Genomic DNA, 26,310 nt, shown 5'->3' with positions numbered 1-26,310 from the left:
TTTGTCACAGGGATGGAGGCAGGGCCCGACGTCTATCGCCGCGTAAGGGCAACCTTTGAACGCCTTTCTCATTTATGCGCAAATCTGCCTCTCCGTGCGGTGGCAAAACTCGCGGGCGGCCAGAGTGAATTAAAGCTCATCGCAGGTGACAACGTCGAAGCTGAATTGAGTCGCCCAATGGAGCGAAATTTTAAAAACCCGCAATGATTGCAGCTTACCGCAGTGCAGCACGAGAAGTAGATTTGTTTTCGCAGAAAATAAAAGGAAGACACACGCCGACTTATTCCTTTATTCGTATCCGCGTCGCACCTTCGGTAGCTTTGCGTGTTACGTGAATGACGAGGACGGTGAGGGAGAGTTGATAACAACGCATGCATAATTCACTCGTCTTGTTTTTGGAAAACTAATGAGGCACTGCGTTGGACCGTAGCCCAAACGACATTCATTTTGCGAGCATTTGAACACGACTCGCGAAAACAAACGTGGTTGTGGTTCTTGTGCACAGCGGAACTTTTCCCAGTTGGCGCCATGCTTGACAACAAATCTGCTCACGACGATTATTCATGAGGCACCCGATGTCACACTTTACTTCCGTCACTCACTGTGGGAAAGCAACAGGGTGATGTGCTTTGCTTAGCAACAAAACAAGATGCACACACGATCTCGATTTGTTTATGTAAACTGTCTATTGTATTGGTAACGGCGCAGCCGTGCAACTGCGTGTGAATGCCACTGCTGACCCAAGGGTGACCCACTATAGTTTGGCCCTGCTGATGTAACTCAGTTTAGTCGAAATAAGTCAAGGGCTTGCAAAGTTTAATGCTGATCCAAAATACCGATTGATCAGATGCTATGTCATTCTTATCAAATGCTGTCTGATATCAAACACCTGAACTTGCTTGTATATCTGCCCTCTCTCTCCATTCACCCTGGCTTGCAGACTCATCCGAGTGCCCTGGCTAAACCGGAGTCAATTAATTATTAATTAATCGTCCCACTTTCAGTTTCATCGCAAAATGTCCTCTCTGTAATCGCGAGCATGAGTCACGTTCCAAATGCTAACGTGTGGGTGCGTGCGCGGGTGTGTATGTGGGGAGCGGTAGTGTGACGATTAGCGCGCTGCGCTACTAACCCGGTGGCCCGAGTTCGATTCCCCCTCACCGCCAACACCAGTGAGGATTGTCTGAATCGGTTCCGGGGCCTCCCCTAGGTCGACTCAACCTCAAATAACGTCATCGTTCATGCAAATTGCATCTCTCGCAATCCGAGGAACGGCAGACGAAACTGAAAGGCAGCCTGGCGGTGAGCCGGCACGATCACTAATGATATCCAAGGTCTGCGGTCCTATACATTCTCTCCAGAGTAGTGTGCCCAGCCAAGCAATGTCCCCCTGAGATCTGATGTGACTGGGTGTCTTATGGGTGATTTGGTCCCAGGAAATATAAAGATGATCACTTCAGAGAATCCTGCTTTGGATGTTTGGCCAACGGACACTTTTTATTGTGAGAATAGAGATCAGAGTACATCTGGAAGAATAAGAAGAAGAAAAAACATCGAAATGAGATGACGCTCAAATGCCACACAACCAGCCTGGCCACGTCCTACTTTCTGGACTGCCCCATTCTGACACCTCTGCCAGGCAGGTGTCTCGTGGAACTTGATGGGTCCATACTTTGGCGATCCACCTACCTCCGACCGTACCTCCGAGTCTCTGCGATTTCAAGATAACGCCACCACGCTGGCATGCGTCGACTTCAAGAGCACCGGCTGGCCAAGGCACCCGTTTTGTACGGCGACTAAAATCTGCAGGCAACTTTCCGATGACGTCGGCACGCAGAGCGTTAAAATGTAATGGGCCCTATTGTGGCCAGCACTTAATCAATAGACGATTAGCTCGCGTGATAGCGGCCCTGTAGGGCACCGATGTGCGGCAGAGGCCAGATCGGAGCCAGCAAAGCCGGCCGCGGCAAGCCAATCCGCTACCCAGGACAATGCAACAAAACCGTACCAGCGCAGTCTGCCGATGAAACTTATCTGATCACGGCTGCGGTTTAGCACCTGCATCGGTGTGCAGGTTCTGCGAGGCAAATGCCGCAAGTCAAGATTGTGAGTAACTAGCCAAGTCTACCAACGGTCAACAACAACAAAATAATGTGCAGCCAGTTGTTGTTGGAAGCGTACTTCACCACGCCGCTCGGTGAGGGCCAGGACCAGTTCGGTTTCACTCGATCCTGACTTGAGCACTGGCTGGCAATCGGAAGTCAGGAGGGCCCGGTTCATCATGCCGTGCTAATAATATTAACATCCAAATAATGTTCGTAATACGGGTTTTATTTGGGTTAGATCGGGTAAAATATAACCGCGTCGTTAACTCTCGAACACTCGACACAACCGATGAGTAAGGTTTGTCACGTAAACGAAACGCGCCAACTCGTTACTTCAGGTACAGCGGCGTGTTGCTTGATCAGCGAAACGTGACGGCACTCAAACTGTAAATGTCGTGGGTTTACTCTCCAACACAGCTCCCGATCAAAAAATGCGTCCGATTCGTGAAATAAACACGCGGAAAAAATTGTGATTATATTATCATCATTATGAGTGTTGATAATGTCTGGAAATAATGGGCGGTGCTGGTGTGTCTCTGTGTGTGTGTGCGTACGTGTGCCACTGAATACATCAAGCCATGCGCAGGCACCATGGTGATGTCACCACCACTTACCAGTGGAGCGTGACAGCTGCTATCGTGCCGTACATGCATTCAAGTGTATGTGCATGTGTGTGTGTCTGTGTGTGTGTGTCTGTGTGTTGTGGGGAGCGGTAGTGTCGCAGTTTATAGCGCTGCGCTATGAACCTGGAGACCCGGGTTCGATTCCCGCTCACGGCTAACACCAGTGACGATTATCTGAACCGGTCCTGGGCCTCCCCTAGGTCGACTCAGCCTTAAATGAGTACCTGGTGCGGTGTGTAAACATAGCCACTGGGGAGACAAAGGCGGTCGGGCGTGGTGCTGGCCACCCACCCCCTCGTGTACCGTTCCGGCCTTCATTGGTGCTCGCTAACAGCACTTGCCCCTACAGTCTGTTAAGGCTATACGGGGGATCTTTGTCTTTGTCTGTGTGTGTGTGTATGTGCATGTGTGTGTTGTGGGGAGCGGTAGTGTCGCGGTTTAGAGCACTGCGCTACAAAGCTGGCGACCCGAGTTCGATTCCCGCTCTCGGCCAACACCGGTGACGATTATCTGAACCGGTCCTGGGCCTCCCCTAGGTCGACTCAGCCTCAAATGAGTACCTGGTGAGGTGTGTAAACATCGCCACTGGGGAGACAAAGGCGGTCGGGCGTGGCGCTGGCCACCCACCCGCTCGTGTACCGTGCCGGCCTTCATAGGTGCTCGCTAACAGCACTTGCTCCAACTGTCTGTTAAGGCTATACGGGGGACCTTTGTCTTTTTCTTCGTATGTGTGCTCTGTATAGAAACCACGAGATTGAAACGAGAGCAAAGTTAATGCTGGAGAAACTATTTTGTTGCAAATGCACGGACTCACTAAATCCACAATGCAGGCAGCAACATCTTAAAATCACATTACAGCCACAAACATCGTACATCTTCCAGACGTTTGTTGTAAATTCACTTCGGTTCCCATGTCGCTGTAAACATCTTGTCATAATTTTCGTTGGATTTAAATTGGAAAAGTTGTAACCGACAGAAGAGTAGAAAGGTGGTGATAAGTGACACGAAACACGGAAATAACCAAAACACCGCCAGGGAGGGAGGCAGGGAGCGTGGGCGGGAGGGGGAAGGACACATTCTCAAAAGTAGGCTGAAATAGACTCGACTTTGGTGTCCCAAAAGCGTACTTGCGAACTAGAAAAACAAAGTGCAAGCACCATTATTTGTGACCGTATAATCCTTTTTCGCCCTCACAGGCAAATTTCCAGCTTGGAGATGAAGCCATGCGCCATTTAAATGGCTTGCCGATTCATTGTATCTCAGAGTGTCTCTGCTGGGGACGAGCATCTTAAGATAAACCATTTTGTTATTTTACCACTCTGCTATGTAGCTCTTTTTCAGAAGCGACCTGGCCACAAATGATAGCTCAACAAAGTGGTTTATTGCGTGAAAATTTCTAGCAGCGAAGTAATATGAACGCACATTGATTCTAAATGTGGAGGGAAAAGCCAGAAAACCCGGAGAAAAATCCACGTAACCACGGGGAGAGAGAGACACGCAAATTCCAAATATCCAGGCATCAGGGTCGGGACTGAACCCACGCCGTACCGTATACCAGGCACATTAGCTTGCCACCGTGACGAGATCTTACTTTGTATTAAAGCGGCGATGTCAACGTCACGCCTTAATAAGCCAACGAGACTTTTGAAAAGCTGCGGTGTCACGCGCGTGGCAAAGGCGCTTGGCTTTTATCGTAACACAACGGAGAAGACAAAAAAAAACCACAACTGCTTGGATATTGTGTCAAAACAAAGAAGGCAACGGAACGAACACAAATGTCGGAAGCCAACGTTGTGCCTCTTTTGTTCGGGAAATTTAAAATGAAATCCGGAAAACGTTGGCTGGGAGCAAGGGCGGTTGAATGGCACGGTGGCGCAAGCGTGCCCGCCACTGGGCCAGCTTGCAGGGGATTACAGCGGTTTGAATCCCACCTGCGTGCAGGTGCAGTACTCTGTCGCATTAGCAGATGCTGCCCGCTTAAAATTGGACTTGTTACGAGACCAAGGTGGCGGCGGTTCCGATTCACAATCGAGTCGCATCCTCATTTGCCGTTGCCAACGCGTGCACGAGACAGTCAGTGTGCGGGGCTACGCGTTGGCCTGTGCAGAGATGGAACAGCCAGCCGGCTATTGATCTGCGTGGAGTTTCTGGAGTGTTATGCCCTCGCTTTCAATGGGTCTTTCTTCTACGCGTACAGCACTCAGAAGGGGATTGGCTAAACATCTCTATGAAGACTATTAATGATGAACAGATGTTTTCCTGGATAAATAATACATTTGTTTTCTTTAAAAAAATGTTTTATAATACTCAGCAAATTTGCATAAATTGCAATAAAACGCTCACATATTAAAGTGAGACTCCAATGAATATACCACAGTCAAAGTAATTCCAACAAATTCGAAGAGGAACTGTTTAAAATAATAATTTAGTTAATTTTTTTTACATCAATTAAAATTAATACTTGAGCAACCGTTTTAATAAAAGCAATACTCAGCAGCAGTTCTATATGAAAATACAAAACCTTTGTAAAAACATCATATAAAAGTAATCTGAAATCACAAAACACTTCACAACGCTGCAACCGAGGCAGCCATTAGCTAATGGAAAATGAATGCGTCCCTCGTTCCCAGGGCGCTACTTACGCTGCACCAGTTAAAGTAATGGCTCTTCGCTCGCATTTTCATTACGGGAAAACCACGAGTTGCCACGTGACGTGCCCGTGCCCGACGCGACTCCGCTGCTACTGCCCGTGCACTTCCCGGCGGGGCCCCAGAGGATCGCGCAAGACTGCTGCAGGAGGGGATCCCTTCTTCTTCCATGGTAAGCTGGACTCCCGTGGTGAACTGGACTCACGTGGTGAACTGGACTCACGTGGTGAACTGGACTTCCGTGGAAAACTGGACTCCCATGGTGAATTGGATTCTCATGGTAAATTGGACTCCCATGGTGAACTGGACTCCCTTGGTAAACTGGACTCCCATGGTAAACTGGACTCCCATGGTAAACTGGACTCCCATGGTTAATTGGACTCCCATGGTAAACTGGACTCCTATGGTAAATTGGACTCCCATGGTAAATTGGATTCTCATGGTAAATTTGACTCCCATGGTGAACTGGACTCCCTTGGTAAACTGGACTCCCTTGCTGAACTGGACTCCCTTGCTGAACTGGATTCCCATGGTAAAGTGGACTGGTTGATGCGCTGCGCTATGAACATGGAGACCTGAGTTCGATTGCTGCTCAGGACCCGTATACCAGTTGCGAGTGACACCTGAACTGGTCTGGGCGGCCCTCTTACAACGACCCGCACCGACCGCGGCAAGGTGAAGTATGGTCAAACGACTCCGATGACCGGCACAGCATGGGAAGGCCTTCGACCAGCAGTGCATTGACAAAGGGGCTGTAAATGGTCATTGCTACTAGTAGGTGCACGGTGATAGTTGCATGCAAATGAATGACGGTGTAGAAGACCACACGGCGCTTAAACTAATTCTGTGCAATGGCCCTACCACACAGGGTGCCAGGAAACACGCTGCAACCCTCCAGCGAGACGGTAATTATGGCCACTGTGTTTTCTCCTCCTTCATTATCCGTTGCTACGTAACCGTTAATTGGTGCTCGCTGCGCGGCGAGGATGCGTTGGGGGGAAAGGAGGGGTGGGACGGCGGGTTGTGCTGCTACGGGGGCTCCGTCAGAAGCAAACGAGGCGCAGCGGAGAAAGGCAACGCGACGGCAAACAGCGCGCACTGATGGCACACGGCACAGCGCGCGCTGATGGCACACGGCACAGCGCGCGCTGATGGCACAGGGCACAGCGCGCGCTGATGGCACACGGCACAGCGCGCACTGATGGCACACGGCACAGCGCGCACTGATGGCACACGGCACAGCGCGCACTGATGGCACACGGCACAGCGCGCACTGATGGCACACGGCACAGCGCGCACTGATGGCACAGGGCACAGCGCGCACACTGCGGCGACCGTCTGAGACTCGTGCGTAGCCTGCAACGCGCTCTTCCATTCGTTCTCATTTCTGTACAAATACCCACCGCTGGTTATATCGGCGATGATTTTCCTTCTATTGTTATTTTCGGGTGCGCAAATATTTCCCCGGGGTTGCCGACCCGGACGTAGGCCCCGGTTGAAACGAAGCCCGGCCCCACGTCCGACCGCCTTTGTATCCCCGGTGGTGCCGTCAGTGGTAGCGCTCGGCACGAGCAAAGTAAGCAACGGCTAGTAGGGCTCCATGCAACTCAAGGCCCTCTCGGATTCAAGAGAGAAATGTAAAAAGAAACCCGCTAACACAAATGCCACTAAGATATCATCACCTTGAGCTCAGATCCTTATAACAAAATTAATAACAGCTCATCATTCGATTAACACTGCCAAAATAATTTATCCTGGAAAGTAGTCTGTTCGCTTAATTATTTCACACAACCGTGATATAATTAATTTCAGCAGATTGTCCAGCACAGAATGTTTGGAGTCAAGTGACTCGTAGAAAAGTAATTTTTGCTAAGGGCACCCAATGGGCTATCACCACCGCTGGCTTCGTGAACTCGTCTGGCGTGCACTGTTTGTAGTAACTCCTCGTTCTCCTGCACTCTCCCCAAAGTCTGAATCTCCACTGATGGCCCTTAATGGGCTTAGGACCACTCCACATCCATCGCGCTGGCCTACTCACATTCAGAGCCAACAACAACAACCACCACCACCATAGCAACTGCAGCAACCACCACCACAGCAGAAGAAACAACAGCAACAACAACCATCACCACAGCAGAAGCAACAGCAGCAGCAGCAACAACAACCATCACCACCACAGCAGCAACAACAACCACCACAGCAGTCACAACTACCACCACCACCGCAACAGCAGCAACAACAACAACCACCACTACCACAGCAGCAGCAGCAACAACATCATCAAGCAAGCAGCTCCGCTCCATACCTGGCAGGCGTTGTAGAGGAGCTGGTGCTCAAACTTCTTGATGCCCAGGATGTTCTGGAACATCTCGTACAGCTGCTCCTTGCTGAGGATGAGCTCCGAGGCGGCGCTGGCTGCGATGCGGCTCGGCTGCTTGCGCGAGTCCTCCTCGCCGCGGTAGATGGAGTCGAACTTGGCCATCCAGGAGCTGAGCACCGTCTCCTTGCTCAGCCCGTCGATCTCGGGCAGGCTGCGCACCCGCTTCTCGATGTGCTTCTTGAAAACGTCGCGGAAGTCGTTGGCCGAGCAGCCGCCGCCCTGCACCATGCGTGTGACGCGCTCGCTCTTGAGGAACACCTGGAGGAGACGGTGTGGGGGGGGGGGGGGGGAGACGGGGAAGGAGTTCCCGTCAGCGGCTGCGGCGGTTCCGTCTGTCCATGGCGCTTGAGACCGGCCACCACAACAGCAGTGGTAGATCCCAAGCGAGGCCCGCGTGTGTACATTATGTGTGCACGTTGAAATTATTTCACTCCGTACGTAGCCGACCCAGCTGATCGGAGGTGCGGGGGAAGGACAACAAACTAAACACAAAAAGCAGTTCTGAAGAAATTGGTTTTCATTCTAGATGTTTTTAAAGTCCATAGCTCCAGTGCCTTCCTAAGATCAGAAGGAAGAGCGTTCCAGACGGCCGCAGAAATGCTTCTGCAAGCGCTGTGCAATGGAGGTGATCGGCTCCCACCCAGGCCACCTTGACACCAAAAAAAATTGGTATTTTATTGATGTTTACCAGAGAACGTATAATACAGGGCCCTAATTAAAATGCTTTCAATCAATGCGTGTTACCCACAAAGACTCGTTGATCAGACTTCATGGACTCTGACAAAGAAAAGGCAATACAAGATGAAAGGTGCACAAAGAGGAACGGAGCGATGCGTGCTGGGATTACGCCGAGAGACGGAGGAACAAATGCAAATAGCAGACATCGGATCGACTGTTTAGGAAATAAATTTGGCTTTGGCAGGACACATCACTGCAACGGATGGTGGCTAATGGTCAAGACTGGTCCTGCAATGGCATTCCGTATAAACTGCAGTCGCTCCACAGCAGGGGGCGATGCTGCTAAGTGGTTTTTACCCATTTAGGTCATTTGCAAGTACAGTCATTTTCAGATTTGGGCCATCACGCCGGCACACACGGCCTACTCGTCTTCAAATAACGTCTGGGGATCTTTAACGTCCACCAGGAAGCAGATAGCGTGCAGTAGATATCGATTAAAACACTCGCAGTATTAACCAGCGTGGCTGCTGTGCTCGAACATCAAACCGCTGCAGCAAGCGAGAAACGCGCTCCCAATCCGTCGCGTCACCGAGTCTGATTTACAAACCACTTGATGTGGTATGGACAGAACAAAGTGCAAGCGGTTAAAAAGACATCGTCCACCTTCGGGTCAAGTTCGTCTCTTTGAAACGCTCACTGGAAATGAATTGCGGGCAATGCTAACCTGTGGGGGGGGGGGAGTCCAGCAGGAACTCTTCAAGCTGAGCCAACCTCGAAGAGGCACTCGCAGAGCTTTGAAGCCCGTAACGAAAAACCATCGTACATCACGGAGCGGCGTGCTGCCCACCACCAGTACTCATCCACGCACACGGCACACTTAAAACCCGACGCACGCACACAGCCCGCACACAGCCCGCACACAGCCCGCACACAGCCCGCACACAGCCCGCACACAGCCCGCACACAGCCCGCACACAGCCCGCACAGTCCCACCGCGTCCCGTGAAGGAGAACGCACGTATCGATCCAGTCGGAAGGTTGGCTCGACGCTTGGAGCGAGCGGCTCGCAATCAAAAGTTTGCGAGTTCATATCTCGGGCTGGGGGGTTCACTCAGCCCATCGTCCTCTCTCCCGGGGGTTTGTTAAAATGACGACCAGTTTGTGGGGGAAGTCGACAGTGATTGTCCTGTGGATGGACAGACTCGCCCCTCCACCCGCACCTCTCCCGCAAAATCATATCGGCGATCTCGCAACGAGGCACGCCACGTAACGTCACCACCGCCTGTACGCCGCTGAGCTCGTTTAATATGCTGGCTCCCGACGATTGGGAGGACAAAGGCCACAGCGCAGGGCCGACGCGGAGGGGCCAAGGAAAACAAACCCGGCCCGCACCTGGCACTGGGCATCTGTCTTGTCCTAAGCCCTCATTTCAAAGACGGATAATTATTCGTCCAGAACCTGAACATCGGTCAAGATAAACACTGAAGGAAATAAACAACTGTAAAACCCAATAATAATGTAAGCAGCTGGCCCAGTGTAATGAATGGCCGCTAATCCTTGAGGAGTTAATGGCAACAACTGTGCCATTTCGAATCCATTTTGAGTTGCGTGTGAAATTGATTTTGAGCACGATTGCTCCAAATTAATAGACAATAAATGTAACCCAACTGGTAATTGCGTTCCGTGAATTGACCGGTTATTTCATTGCTGCCTCGTATTTTTTTAAGGGAGTTGATTGGCCTCGTATTTGCGATGCCCAGGAAATATTGTCCGCCCGTGAGTCCGTCCCGTCCGCGTAAACTCCCCTTGTGTTCATGAACACTCCGCAACTTCCAAACCGATCGCTGCCGAACTCACCGCACGGCTCACTGGTGCCCATGCCCAGATTCGTGTAGCCTTTGGGCGGGATTGGCAACAACATACTTTTAAAAAAGCATTTCTGATTTGAGAACCGCGTCAGGAGCAGCGTCGTAAAGTATTGCTGTGATGTCTCCTTCGCGTTTGTGGATCGGGCATTGCGTCGTGATACGTTGTACGGTCTGTTCTGGATGACCACAGTCGCACTTTCCAATGAGCAGTGACGGAACCAATTCCTCGTCGGTGACCCTAAGCTCCCACCAGCCTGGGTTTGATCTTTGGCCGGGCTCTGTTCAACAGAGTTCCGACGCGGCCAAGGTCTCCTCCGTGCAGCAAAGCCTGCACAGGTGGGAGCTCGCGCGACAGCCGGAACTGTATTTGTGGTGCAAAGGCAGACGATGACGTATCACGTTGACGACTGTGGCCGCGGACCAAAACTAAACTACGTAATGTTTGTTTTACCAGGTAGGCCCACTGAGCTGTAGAGCTCTTTTTCGGAAGCAACTCTGGCCAGAAATGATAGCTCCACGAAGTGGCTTATCGCGTGGAAATTTATAACAGCTACATACTCGATGCATGTTTCCAAACGTGGAGGGAAAAACAGGATCCGGAGAAAAACCCACACGACCACGGGGAAAGAGACATGCAAACTCAAAATATACAGCAGGCATCGTCAGGGTCGGAATCGAACCCACGACCTCCTGCATACCAGGCGAGGTAGATTACCATCTCGTCACCATGGCACACCAAGCTTAACTGTGTGAAGTCGAACCGCGGACAGAAATGAGGACTCCCAAAATGATCCCGGCTTGTCAGCTTGTTAAAAAGTTTTTTTTCCCATCCTAATGGTTCACTGGAGTTGCAAACACAATGTGTACAAGTTGCATGAAAGTTTGGATGAAGTACATTATGCACCCAACGAGTAAACGCGGTTCACCACTGGTGCACATTTTCTGCATGACCATTAAGAAATGCATTTAATCAAAAAAAGTAATAGTGATTGATCTATACTTAAAGTGAGTTCTTGTCCACGAGATCAGACAATTAGCAAATCGATCCGTTTATTAACGCTGAGTAGCTTTCAGGATCCAATTTCCCTTAAGTAAAGGGAAACTTGGTATTCTACAGATGTTTTAAACGTCTTTATCTTGACTTGGTCGCAAGTTGGTTTCAAATGTTCCGGTGTGGACAATGACACCAGCACATAATGGACAGCTGTTGCAAACGCTGACGAAATGTGTTTAACAGACAGATAACAAATACCCCCCTCCCCCCTTTCTCCATCGTTCATGATTAAAGGCAAATCAAGAACATATTAATTTTCGTCTCGTTTGCATAGTACCGTTTGTATTGTTGCTAACTATTCCCTTCTTTGTGCAGCCTCATTTGCCCCATTGTTTTAAATTAAACGTGAGTGAACAACTTTTTTGTATTAATTGTAAATCATCGATTCTCACAAGCACGCTTCAAAACACGTCACTGTGATCATGAGAATCGTGTTTACCGATGAATCGCCAAATCATTAGATGCTACATTTTGTATGTTGTACACTTTATAGCAGAGGGTGAGCTTGGTAATGCCAGATAGCGCTGCATTATATGCTTGGCCAAACATTCCAATGTAGGACCACAGAAATTGGATATTTGTGGGCACGATGCTGGCTGCGTTCCCGCCTGTGTGTCGTTCGCAACGCCTCTGTGTTGCTAAAAGAGCGCGCGTTACTAATTCCGCAGCATCTGAGATGCAATTTTGCACGAACGATGCGAAGTAAAATAACAATGATTTATATTATTATCAACTTAACTCTTTTTTGACGTTACAGCCACGGAGTTTTGTTAACCTGAATTTTTTTCTCGCATCAATGAGTTCAACAACAAAAAACGTCGCGCAAATGTAACTTTGACCTCATCATTGGGGACAAACACAGGATGACCCTGTGGTGGTGTTCCTCCAAGTCTCTGCTGAAAGACATTGCCAGTGGGGCAGAATCAGTGCATTATGTACTCAAGAAATCACGTGGCCACTGAGCCGAAAACATTTAGGTCAACTGTTGACTGATAAACCTTTTTTCCCTGGCTCATATATTTATACTGTACGAGTAAAATAATAGTAAGACAGCTCAACGGATGGATTCTATTCAAGGCAAGTATTGGCAATGAGCTCTGGTACCGGCTCAGCTGAGTGCAAGGAGAAACACATCGGACTCCCATGAAAAGCGCGCATCTTTAAATTTACTGTCTGAAAACATCGTCATGAGTAGAGGATAGCAGAGCTTGGGCAATTGCTGCGTGCGGGCTCGTCGCGTGGCTGCCTTCCACCCACGTCTGTGGCTCCTCGCGCCTCTTGAGAGCGAGCGAATAGCGGTGCGGCGAGTTGCAAGCCGAAGTCCAAATAATAACGTATCACTGAAGCGAGCTGTTGCAATTAATACCGAATCAAATCACCGAGAGTTGGATAACACGAACAGTCGGCCCACTCCTGCCTCCCCCACAGCTCGCAGGGCTGAGATCTCTGCGTATGGCCGCGTTGGCGACAAAACCTTCCACTTGTTTTGTAGCCCCGCGACAATTGGGCGCAGCTTGGGAGCCAATTATTTCCTGGTGGTGAAGGCAGAGAATTCGGAACGAGCAACGCTGATAAAAGTGCGCTCTCGAGTGCGAGGTGAGGGGAGGGAGGCAGAGGGGGGGGGGTCGACATCGCAGACACCGTTCTTAGAAAACGCATGCTTATCAAATGATGAGACGTTTATTTATTTCATTTTTATATCTTTCAGTCGGCACGGGCCGGGCTACGCGTCGCCAGCAGGGGAGACAGACGGCGGCAGGGTGCTCGAGAATGATTTAGCGAGTGGCAGCCAAGGGAGGGAAGGGAGGTGGTGCCCCCCCCGTCCCCCCGGGGAGGGCATCCAACGAGGAGATGGAGAAATTAAGCCGGCCTGTGTCTAGGTGCCAGCGTGGTTATTGTTGTTGTTGTTTACGTCGTGGGATTGTTTTGTCGCGACGGCTTGGAGAGAGGCTTTCCCATCCAGCAGCGGATTGATCATGGCTGCTGATAGTTCATGAACGCCCACACTTGGTATCAAGCGGGAGTTGTAACGGTGGATCGAGTCGTCCATGACCAGTGAATAATAAGTTCAATATATACACAGCATAGCTGTTCGAATCACAAGCGTGTGCATGAATGTTTGTCGGGTCATACACGTTGTGCAGAAGCTCCAAGTGACCTCTGCAGTCACTAAAGGCTGCTGCATTCACCACAATAAAAAATATCGTCTCTTTAACCGAAGTGTGACCCTTGTAGCACAACAATTCAGTCAATGTGGATGATGGAAAATGGTATACCGCAAGCCATTGCCATTGTCGTCTATGATCGATCCACTGCTAGATGAAGCCCTCCCCAATCGCCTGTATCTCTCATGGTCATGCGATGAAGAAAAAAATAATCCGTCGGTCCAGCACACACGAGCTGAATTCATGGCTCCATCTCCGTGGTGGGGATCCTCTCGGGCTGGTCGAGTGGCAGCATCAAGACTGCGTCAAGAAAAATTATGAATATGATGTTCGGCTCTGTCTTAAGCAGCGGGGGCCATGGGGCGGATCGAGAAACTTCCCAAAGGAGGCATCTGAAGCTTTCCTACATTTATCCGACGCTGGCCATTAGCCAAACTTCCCGTGCCGACAGACCGCATGCCAGAGTCTCCACATGGCCGAGAGACACGAGGCATGCATCCGGTGGTGTCGTGCAGCAGCGGCAGGTCAGCTCCTGCTTCACTGGAGGTTTTTGATTTAGAAATCCACGGGAGGGCCCCGACACCACTCATCTCTGGCTCCGCCACTGCCGCGGATTTGTTTTTTTCCTGATTGAAATGGAAGCCGTCTTGGTAAAGGTAAAAATGCAGCCCTGCATGATGATGGTTCGCAATCTTTCCGAGTCCCCCAGACCACCGCCATCTCTCAAAAAAACTTCACGGACGACCATACGGCAAAACATTTTTCTCAACTAACACGACTCCACATCGTAAGGTCTGCAACAGCTCGGGCGCACCGCTTCCAACGGCCTTGCGGGCCGCCACTGTATTTGGCCTACTCCTCCACGCTGAGTGACAAGGACTTTCATTACGGTTAGCACGGTTGGCAACCTACGATGCCAAGGAAGTTCAACGTACGTACACACAAGAGATCTTGACAGGGGCTGGCTAGTAACCCACACTTTACACACTTGCCACGTCTCTCATCGAGGCGTACCCGCTGATCCTCCCGGCAGGTGCGTGCACGGCTCGCGGGGCCGCTGTTTGGCCAGCCCTGGCGGATCGTCTCCTCCGACGCCTACCGCAGCGTTAAATAATAACCGGGGGGGGGGAGCTTTAACGAGCGGACTGCGCCATTTGCTGCGCGTGGCCGGGCAAATGAACCTGGAAAACTGTTACTGCAAAGCGTCGGGCGCGTCCCATCGCACCACAGTGGCTCGACCGCAAAAAATAAACAGCACACGCGCTTGGCCAGAGATTAATAACATCCCAACTGTAAGGACTGCAGACATAAATAAATCAGGTTTCCTTGCTGCTTAATTTCTAAGGGATCTTGCCATTAGAACATGGATAGGATTTCCTTCATCGGAAGCCAGCCAGCACCGCAAGCCTAAGCATTTATCCAGCGAGCATCATCGATTTGCTGTGGCTGGCATTTTGATGTAATTGATGTAACACGAGGATAGGCTTACACAATCAGCGGAAAAACATTACGCGCGGACACTCCACGAGTCAACATTGTAACGGGGACGGTGCGCTCCCATCGCCCGCTCCACGCTCCAGACCGCAACATGAAGCGATGACGCAATAATAATAATAATCATAGCCGGTGACGTTGAGAGTTGCCAACGAAATCACCCCGAATGCACCTCATCTCGGAGGTGAGTAGGGTTTGGAAAATGACTGTCGGTACACCGCTAACCATTTTCAGAACCGATTACCGATTCCATTGCAATGTTTAATAATGAATGCACCGATTGGCACCGTTGCGGCAAACCCGCAAACCACACGGCGACCCAAGTCACCGCCTCGCCCAAATGCCCTCTCGCTTCCCAGTTAACGAGTGAAGGCGCAGCCCTGCAATTGCTCGCTCACGCCATTGCTGGCGAAATGCCTCCACACGTGTTGAAGGAGGTGGGAGTCCCCACGCTTTGCCCCACCGCACACAAACTACCGATCGACTGTAGCTGTACCCAATTATACTGCGGGGTGGCCAGGCGGGCAGGGGGGGGTAAGACATCGCTGGATGGGGGTGCGGGGGGAGTCTCCCCCTCTCCGTATGCGTCGTGGGAGCAATTCATTATTGTTTTTTTCACCAGCCAAGGCCCACTGAGCGACATCGCTCTTTAACAGCGCTTCTCCACGCTGATCCGTGCAGTGAAGGCAGGGAGCACAGTCGTGGGAGCATAGAAGTACGGTAGAACTATGGATGTTGCCGTACTCCCCAAACCAAATCGCCCCACAGCCCGATGACAGCCTGTTTGTGCCAGGTGGTCACCCATCCGAGCGATATCCAGCATCAAACCCTGCTCAGCTTCCAGAGATCCGACGACATTGGGGCTGCTCCCAGGTGATTCTACTCAGAAGCCCGACTCATTTAACCGCATCAGCAACGAGGACTTCCATTCCTTCGAATCAAAGAGTTGACCCGAGCCAGAGATAAGAGGGAGAAACTCGACGGGACGTGGGAATTGTGTTTGTATTGAACTGTGGTGGAATCGCAGCTCAGGGACACGTGGGCTAACGCCACCTGGCCCTTCATCAAACAGATGTCTCACGGGGCCCGTAACGATTGTTAAGGACACAGAACCTCCGTTTAACGAATCATCCAAATCACAGTCCGCCTCGCTAAGGCACGGCTCCCCTAAGGGGCTAGAAGTGTCAATTGGGGTTCAAGAAAGGCTAAAGGGTTAAAATAATGGGTCGCGCAAAGTGCTAAGGGGGTCCCCATTACGGCCAAGGTGACATCGCAGCCCATTGGGAGGTTGCTCTTTCTCTGCTGCCCCTCGTACGTACGCACGGATGTTGAACTTCTTTAGCAGCAGCCTTGTGATGAATATAACCTTGAGCCTCAGTGAGGTTCAGCTCGACAGAACCTCTTGAGTCAAACCACTGCTGATAAGAGGGCCCAAAAAACCCTCTATTAAAAACTTATATTATGGATGATAAGAGGGCCTTGCCAAACAGAGCGGATCATGGGAGTTCTTTGACCACACTTCACCACGCTGGTCAAAGCGGATTGGTGAAGGCAGGGGAGCATAGACGTTGGAGAATATAAGTACAGTACAACAACAGGTTGAGCTGAACTGCCCTCGGCTGCCCAGAATGTAGCCTCCGCAGCCTATGGCACCTATTCTATACCGGGCAATCACCCGTCCAAGCAACATCCAGGCCGAAACCGGCTTAGCTGCCGAGATCCGATGGGACCGGCGCTCTTTGGGAATGATTTTGTCAAATTCCGCATTCTCGATGCAAACACGTGCATCAACCAAATGACGTCGTTTAAAGGGCATGCAGAATGTGAAGCCGTAACCTCCAATCACTCATCGTTTATTCGATTGACAAGGATCCACATTAGCCAGATTGCACAGAAGGCCGGCCCTTGTTTTGGCGGTGCAAATCAGCCACGTGTTGACGTTTGGCAATTGCACTTCAATGTCAATGAGATTACGTAACGCCCCTCTGTCTCTAAAGATGCGACACAGTCCTTGATTTTACTCTCCCATCTATATTTGAATGCGATGCTCAACTGCCGATGCTGTTTGACGACTTCACCTGCGGTTGTATTCGACGCATATATTAGTGCCCAAACATGCTCTGAATCTACACTGACGTTTTCCACAACTTAATTTAATTATGAATGTTTTAAAAAAAATCTAATATGTCCAAGACAGATCTTGTTACTTGGAACGCGTTTAATTACATGTTCATTGATTGTGAATGTTTTTTGACATCTTCTGAAATGCGGCTGTTTTTGCTCTAATTGAAACTTGGGTTGCTTTACTCTTTGGTTCTTTCGGTAAAGTCACGTAGGTAGAAAATAAAATAAATTAAATCACAACGTTTCGGGCGCAACACAAGTATTGACCACTTCAGCAATTGTTTCTTGCTGTGGTTGTCCCTCCTGATGACGGACGCTTGTGTTGCGCCCGAAACGTCGTGATTTAATTTATTTTATTTTATACCCACGTGACTTTATCGAAAGAACCAAAGAGTATGGATCCCTGCAGTCACGAAAACTTCAAATCGAGATTGTGTTGCTTTGGCTCTTGTTTCTGTTTATTTCCGAGTTTTACTACTGCTGGCGTACCCAAGTCGTTCGTGCAAATGAAGAAATCCTCGTCTGTTTAGTTCTCGCCTCTGGTTAAACAAAATAAACTTGAGAGCTGAACTTTTTCCCAAGCACGGTGCCAAGTTGGAGGCGTGCCGACACTGTAATGGGACATTAAGGAGGCTGCTCTTAACTGCTTAGTCAGATTCAATATTCCATCACATGCTTTGCAGAGTCATTTGGTGCAAATTATAAGTTAACTTTCAGAATAATTAATAATCATCATAATCATCAGCCATGGTATATCCACTGCTGGACGAAGGCCTCCCTATGCGGTGCCACTCACAGAGGTTGTTTGACCATACTTCACCACGTTAGTCAATGGAGGTTTGTGAAGAGGGAAGACCAGGACCAATTCATACTTCACTCGCCAACTATTCTCAGCCGTGGCCGGGAATTAATGTCAAGGGGCTGGGTTCAAAGCACACAGGGCCAACACCCGACCCAACTATAATACTAAACTAAACTTTTTATTTTACCGGGTAAGGCTCACTGAGCTATACAGCTCTTTCTCAGAAGTGGCTCGCCACAAATGATAGCTCAATGAAGTAGCCTATCAAGTGGAAATTTATAGCAGCCAAATACTCTAAATGCGTGTTGATTCCAAATGTGGAGGGAAAAACCGGAGGGCCGGGAGAAAAATCCACGCGACCACGGCATCAGGATTGGGATCGAAGCCACGACCTCCTGTACATCAGGCGAGGTAGTTAACATCTCGCCACCGCGGTGCCCAAGTCATCTTTAACTCATTGACTAATCCACTGTCATAGGTTAACTACATTTTGCACAACCACTCCAATTGGAGTCATTCATTATTGAAATAAAAACATTATTTGGTCTTACTGCATTGGCAGTGGTGCACGATCATGCACAAATAACACAAACTCGACACACTCGTCAATAGTACCGTGAGGGGTACATGCCCTTCTTGTGCCCAAAAACGTCACCGATTATATTTATATTTCCTTTTAAAGAAATGTCATTGACGAATTTTGTTTAAAAAAGAAAATCTTGATTTAATTTAATTTAACACAGTGTGAGAATCAGGTTTCCCCTTTTTTGTGGCAACAAAACAGTTTTGTTGGCAGAAAAAAGGGGAAAACCTATTCTCATATTTTGGTTCTGGCAAAGGAGGTCCCATGATGTTACCACAGTGTGTTTCTCTGCTCACGTGAGTCAGGTGCACGTCCGGTTAGCAAGGTTGGCTATGTACGGTGCGAGAGACGTTGAACATACACACAGGTGCAGCACTCACCTCTGCTGTCTGACTGAATTAATCAGTGGAAAATTCCACTTTAAAAAAAATGCCCTTTATTTATCCTGGAGAGCCTGGATCCTTCATTAAAATGGTTAGCCAATTTAATTCTTCGGCACAAACAAACGAGAATTCTTTCATCACATTCATTGATGTTATTTTCGGAAAGATAGCAGCGTAACATTCCGCAAATTCGCTTCAATGTCAAACAGTTTACGTAATGGCCGTGTGTCTCTTGCATGTGGAGGAATCTGGAGCGACTGTGAAAACTACCAGGCCTAAAGATCTTCACGGACAGATTCACAAACCCCCTACTTGCTGTACTGCCAGTCCCTGGGCACCACGCAGCCCAGGGCCTTTGGCAGTCTTTGACGAATCTGCGTGGTTCACTAACCCTCGCCTCCACAGCGCTGCATTGCAGGCATACGCCTCCATGTCCTGGTGTTAACTTTACACAAATCCGGTACACATTTTAGCAACCCTGGAAGGATGATGGGTTTAACCAGACCCCGACTGTGTCGCGGACGCTCCAACGGCGGAACAACCTGGCGAAACGTAATTTAAAAGTGAGTTTGGGAAAAAAATAAACAAATAACAACACTGGCATGCGGCGCTAAGTTTGCAAGGTAACAATGACCTTGCCGGCTCGTGCGATGGAGAAAAAGCTTGGGTTTTACTGGCACGGAGATAAAGATCAGTCAGTCAAAAAAAGAAAATCCATTCCAAAATGTACGGCCCGACCATTGGCGTGCGTTCCATCAGCTCGGCGCGTTGTATCTCTGCGAGGCAGCGCGCACCACGCACAGCCGTAACACCGGCAGGGCACGGATGTGCTCCCAACATAATAATGAGTGCGGCAAACTTTCCCCGTCGCTTGCACGAACGCTCAGCGTGAACCCGCGAAGCTTCAACCGAGAGCCAGGGTGACATCTTGCCAAAGGCGATGACGACAACGTGTTAATGGAGCTCGCGCCTACTAAAATAATACATTAAACAAGGATTGACTATTAAGTAATAATTATATATACATATTTTAAAGCCCTTATACAAGTAACCTTTTTTAATGCTACAATCACTATCATCAGTATTGTCGTCATTATCATCATCAAAATCCATTCTCAGCGCAATGATAGATTATTAAAGGTCTGTTGATGCCAACACTATTGATTGCCTACCATGCTGTGATGCTGCAAACCATGGCTCCTAACGTTTCAGCCTTGCACTTTAGTAATGTTACATTGTTGGAGTGATACGTGAGTTTGTTTTGCCTATTCAAAATAACAAGTTTCAAACAAGTTCCATTACTCTTGTATTATAGGCATTTTGCAGCCAGAGTAGCTACTTATCTCTCCATGCATTACACTTGTTTTGATGTACGACTCACTTGCTAAGATCCTTTAGTATTTCTGAAATGTCAATGATGTAGACGATTCTTGTAGAAAGCTGATGCCTGTGCAATGCCCTTCATTTCCGACATTTGTATCGTTATGCACAAGTTGTTGTTTTAAACATAATTTGTGTACACGGTTCCCTTGTGTCTGCTGTCATTACCTACTTAACACGTCTTCCTTGCAAAAAAAAAGTGATATTTTCTTAATGAGCTCATGCACAGTTAAACTAAGGTCAATCAACTGAGTCAAACCCTTCTTTGACAAAAACTCTGGTCCAATGGGGCACAGCCGATATCGTGGGGGTCAAAGGGCAAAGCGCATTTCAGCAACCATGCCGGCGGGAGTGGCAAAGGCACTCGGAACGCGTAATCTCTCAATTATGTATAAGGCAGCCGTCGGTTAATGATGACGGTGAATGCCGAGGCTCAGCCGTTGAGGCTGAGTGCGCGTGCTTGGATCAATCTCAATTCAGAACGAAACCTCTGGGGTTAAAAACTGTTGTCTGGGGGGTGGGGGGGGGGGAAAGAACGTCGAACTAAATTGGTCGGCAGCGGTGTGGAGCGGCAGGGGGCCACGGGACCGCTGGAGCCCCGTGCAGGTTCGCGTGCCAGCGTCGCCTTGCTTCCCGAGTCCACGCGGCACGCAGACCACGTGGATGGCTGCGATGGGAATGGGACGCCAACTGTATGGGAATCATTAGGGCGCCACGGTGGCGAGGTGTTAACTCCCGTCGCCTGGTATGCAGTAGGTCGTAGGTTCGATCCCAACCCTGACGTCCGTATATTTGGAGTCTACGTGTCTCGCTCCCCGTGGTCGTGTGGATTTTTCTCCGGGTCCGCCGGTTTTTCCCTCCACATTTAGAATCAACATGCGTTTAGAATATTTGGCTGCTATAAAATTGCCAGATGAAAAGCCACTTCGTTGAGCGATCATTTGTGTCCAGCTCGCTTCTGAAAAAGATATATAGCTCAGTGGGCTTGACCTGGTAAAATTAAAAAAAAAGTTTCAATAGTGTAATTACTGGGCTCCTACAAGATCACAGTAACACGTTCCTCCACTGCAGCTGCCTCACTCGCCATTAGGCTCATCCAGTAACACCGTGTCCAACGAAACGGCAGTCAACGCATTACTAATGATCAATTAATTCCTTCATCGATTTCAATTAAGAGGAGGGCCCACACAAGCCGTGAAAAAACTGGAAAACACTTAACAATGGATTTCTTGTTTGTAACTCATGGAAAAATGAAACCGCTGGACATAATTTGAAATATTTAACCAGGAGAGGCTCAATCTCTTGTAGAAGGACACATTTACATATTTGGCAAATTCCCTAATTGAGCGTACTCATGCGAGTAACTTGAAAAAAACCAACAGCGAGCATGGACAAAACCCGCAAATGAGAGGCAAAACCACTGAGAATATCAAATCTGGCAAACATAAAATAAATCAGGTTAAAACCAAATTATCATACTCATCATCGCCATCGTTATCATTCATGTTCTATCCACTGCTGGTTGAAGGCCTCCCCACGTCATTGCCATCCGTCATTGTCCTGGTGATGGCGTAATCCATCTCACCCCAGGGTATTAGCAAATGTGGCGTTTGAATGCTGTTGCAGAAATAAAATGCATTTATTGTGAACATGATAATTACGATGCTTCAATTATTATTCTATTGAGGAAGGGAAACTTGGAGACTTTGAGACTTCGCCCCATTACAGACCCGAGGTCACGGAATGCAAAGAGGACAGAATAACGGACAGGCCACAAGCACACGCTGCGCCGAGAACAGATTTGTCTACCATTGGCCACGTCCTTCCCGTAAATCAGATACTGGAAAGGTCAAATAAATATCACACTACCATTATGGATAGCTTTTTTTAAAAGATGCTAAGGCAATTGATTCATGAGCAACTGATGCAGTCATTCAAACTCTCTCATGAAAATATTGCTTTCATAATAAATGTATAATAGGAATGATCAACATGGGTCATAAAGACGCAAGAGTTCAACTGGGATTCCATAAGAACAGAAATTTTAAATCACAAGGAGTATTTGAATGACGTACACTCTACGTACAAGGAGAATATGAGCGTCTTAAAAAAATTCAACTCAAATGTGCTTTTGAATAAAAACTAAACCTCTACAATCACAATATTCCTTGAATTTTCGCAACAAAAACTCATCATTGGTGTTATTCTGGAGAATATAAGCAGCCAACGATCAGACGATACGTCTCCTTCACATATCTGTCCCTCCACCTTTTTGTATTTTTTTTAACACATCCCATCAGCCACACACGGCCTTCTGAGAGTGCACAATTTCAGCAGCATCGGTTCAACACAAACAAAACTCTCGATATTCAGTGTTTCATCAGCGGAGTCCGGCATGTTGATAGGACTCTCCTTTCTGTTCAGAGATACGTCTCAGTGTGAAGTAAAACTAAACAACACAAAACATTCATTCGTACCACTCCTACCTTGATGAATGAGTTTCAAGACTTGTATTCAGGAGGGTCCTGTGTGTAGGATGTTTGGCAAACATTGTTTCTGTATTCAGAATCAGAATCTTGCTTTATCCTGGAGAAATACAATGAGCTATGAAGCTCTTTTACTCCCCAGATGTCCATGAGGGGCGGGTCACAAAGTTACGACAACAAAACAATACCCAAAGCACGAGAGGGGTGCAGAGTACAGGAGAGCTAAACACATTGGCTGCGGTACGCGACCAGACATGCTGTCGTCACGGCCCCATCGGCCGCCTCTCGCTGCACAGACGCCCACGGTACAAGCCGGGTCGTTTCCAAGCTGCCCGTCATACGCAGACGTTCGTCTGCCACGTCGCCTGTGTCTACCTGGATTCGACATGCTCGCTATTAAATAGCCTCACACTATCGGCAAATGTAGCAGCGCACACGCAGGCTGTGCGCACGTGGATGGCTCGGAGAGATACGAGATTTGAGGGAGGCTTTGAAAAAATAATTTTGCCTGCGCACACACACACACGCACGGCTCTCACCAATCACTCTCAGCCGAACAACTGAACATTTCATTTATGTTTTTCAAAGCCACTTCAAAAGGAAACCTAATTTTATCTGCGTACACAAAGACGGGTCGCGTTGCGTCCCGCCGACACCGCCTTATCTCCGAGCACTGTGGACGTGAAAGATATACTGCCGGGCTTCGGGTCTTGATTTCTCAGCCGTTATCTCACCTCGTGACACAATGTTTGCAACGTGTACGGGCGCGGCGCGTCTGTCTCTCTGTGTTTGCCTCAACTGCGCTGCGTTCGCGGCCACCGTCGGCGACGAAGGTCTGAAATGGTCCCGGGCCTCCACGATGTCGACTCAAGTCTCGAATGAGAAACTGGCGCGATGTGGAAACATCAGCACGGGGGAAGACAGAAGTGGCCGGGCGTGGTGCTTGTTACAACCCACCGCTTGGTCCGCTGCGCTGGCCTTCACAGGTGCTCGCTAACAGCACTCGACCCAACGGCCTGTTTGTGTGTAAAGGTGTCTGCGGGAAGGGCAGCTGGACTACGCTCGGCAGACAGGAAGCGTTGAAACACAAGACAGCTGGTGCTGTTCTGAGCCTGACACGTTTACCACGGCACACTGCAGCGTGTGTGTGCGTGCGTGCGTGTGGCTTTGACTGCAACAACGGCAGGTGCAGGAGCGATGCTCGCACAACAGAGAGCCGAGTAAGTGTCACAGGCCTCAAACAAAGCAATCTGGCAGAGTGAGGCGTGCAGTTGGGGCATCCGCCAGTCACCCTTGTCGGTTCATCCACAACATGTAGCGAGGTTTGGTGAAATAAAAACAAAGAACATCAATCGCCTACACTGGTCGCAGAGTGAAGGTGCATGCTGGCAGATGAGGCATGAATAGATTGTAAACCTTTGCGGTGGATCGCTCAGTCACGTCAATTTGATGTGTGGTACAGCGGTTGGCGCTCTGCGCCGCCGAATCCGATGGTGACCGGAGTTCGATTCCGGGCCGTGGTGAACATCACTGCCAAACGACGCTTGAGCGAGCCACTCGGCCCGCTTCACCCACCCGCGCTGACCGGCGTGGTGAAGTTACCGGCGTGAAGTGACCGGCGTGGTGAAGTGACCGGCGTGGTGAAGTGACCGGCGTGGTGAAGTGACCGGCGTGGTGAAGTGACCGGCGTGGTGAAGTGACCGGCGTGGTGAAGTTACCGGCGTAGTGAAGTTACCGGCGAGCAACCCACAACGGCTTGAGGAAGGGGCCCTCATCCAGCAGCGGATTGACTAAATGTGCCGTACACGCACGTGCGCGCGCGTATGCGAACACCACACCAGCACGGGTGACAGTTGCAGAGCACAGTAAATGTACGTATCGGGGGGGGGGGAGAAAAAACCCGTAGCGCATTTTAAATTGGAGATCCTGTTAGGAGCAGCGTGCAGCAAGATGGGGGAGTTTGTTTGTCGGCTCGTTCCAGTACCTCGAAGTAGCTCTGCACGGCGTTACAGAAGGCCTCGTCAGCCACGATCTGCGTCTCTCCGTTGATGAACGACTGGAAACGATCCTTCACTTGCTGGAGCTGTTGTTTGTTGATCTGCGGGTGGCGGGGGGGAGACAGAAGAGGCACAGAGAGGGACGATTCAATCAGTCGGTCTAAACACATCCCTTCATTTGGAGCCCGGTGAGACTTCAACGGGACGCACACGGGGTTCTGTTTGCCGCACGTTGTGATAGCGCTATCATTAAAGACGCTCGCGAACGGCAACGCGACGAATTGAGGCTGTCGTAATGCGGTGCGGTGCGGATGTCCTTTTGCGATGCGCGCGCCCGCCGCACGGTGTTGCATTTGTGGCACGCGCAGAAGTTTAAAACACACAAAGTCACCCGTGCCAACAGCAGATCGATACAAGAATAGTTCACTCCTTCACCTCACGTCTTACAACGCAATAACTCCACTCAACTCATTTTTTACACGGCGCATTAATAATGCAGGCTTCTAAAGCGAGCTCGCCTACGCCCAAGTCACGTACGTAACTTAAGGTGAACTCCTTTCGCACCGTACGTTGCCAAGCGTGCTTCTCGGAGGTGCGGGAAATTCCCCAGAATGCGCCCAATCTCATCAGGTGTCGGAAGCTAAGCAGGCGTTAATCCTGATTGGTGCTTCAATGGGCAACCACCATGCATAATAGGTGCTACAGGCGGCTGCGGATGACGATGCGTCGTCAGATGGCAGTGCGGCAACATCGCTTGTTGTATTGCACTATCCTCTCACGTCTACACTGCCTACCTCAACCAACCTGCACTGACCAGCGTGGTGAAGTATGGTCACATAGCCCCTAGGACCCGCATGGCTTGGTGGAGGCCCTCATCCAGCTGTGGATTGACCAAAAAAAGGCACCCTGCGTGTGCATCTCGACAACTGTAGGCATGTTGTTCTTGTGAGGTGTTAAGGGCAATCACGCCTCATTGCGCCAAACAAAGTCAATGTCCTCGTGTGCAGAAACGTCAACTCCCTGAACTTCCTCGCACGCGTCGTCGTCGTCGTTCTATGCAAGGGTCCTGGAAGACAACGCCGGTGAACGAATCACGGCGGCGCTTCAAACACTCCGGCGCTAGAGGGCGCCCTTCCATCCCCAGGCCCGGCGGCTTCCTCTGTTTCGCCGGAGTGGAGCTGGCATCAGCAGTAGCAGCAGCAGCCTGCACGCAGCCCGCGCTGCTGAGTGGGAGATCGATGAACGCCGTCGATCTCCCGGTCTCCAGAGCAACAGCAGCACGAGCCACGCCAGTGGCCCTGAACAACGACGCGCCAGATTGGCCCCGGGACAAGGAATGCCTCAACTGAACAGCGAGTATCTCGCGATCGTAATGAACCCCCACGTGACACTGAGACGTCACAGGTATGATATACTCCTGACGCCGTGGTTATCTGGGCTTCGCCTAAATGTGAAATTGTCATTGCTGCTCTGCATCTGCATCAGCAGCCGTACGGAAGAAAGAAGACGAAGACTGTTTTGCCACATGACGACCATCCGGT

General features: G+C 49.7%; 1 protein-coding gene across 16 annotated transcripts in view; it reads right to left on the bottom strand.

Moving 5' to 3' along the window:
• LOC144943769 (calcium-dependent secretion activator 1-like) overlaps nt 1-26,310 on the bottom strand; it is a 366,726-nt gene that overhangs the window by 177,739 nt on the left and 162,677 nt on the right. For all 16 annotated transcript variants that reach the window (XM_078871583.1, XM_078871587.1, XM_078871581.1 and 13 more), the window contains exons 3-4: nt 24,757-24,870; nt 7,682-8,014 (exon numbers count right to left, since the gene is read on the bottom strand). In XM_078871583.1, coding sequence (XP_078727709.1) covers nt 7,682-8,014; nt 24,757-24,870 — 447 coding nt within the window. The remainder of the gene's footprint in view (nt 1-7,681; nt 8,015-24,756; nt 24,871-26,310) is intronic.

This window comes from Lampetra fluviatilis, chromosome 32 (genome assembly GCF_964198595.1).
Source record: "Lampetra fluviatilis chromosome 32, kcLamFluv1.1, whole genome shotgun sequence".
NCBI lineage: Eukaryota > Metazoa > Chordata > Hyperoartia > Petromyzontiformes > Petromyzontidae > Lampetra > Lampetra fluviatilis.
This window is presented reverse-complemented; position numbering and strand designations above follow the sequence as displayed.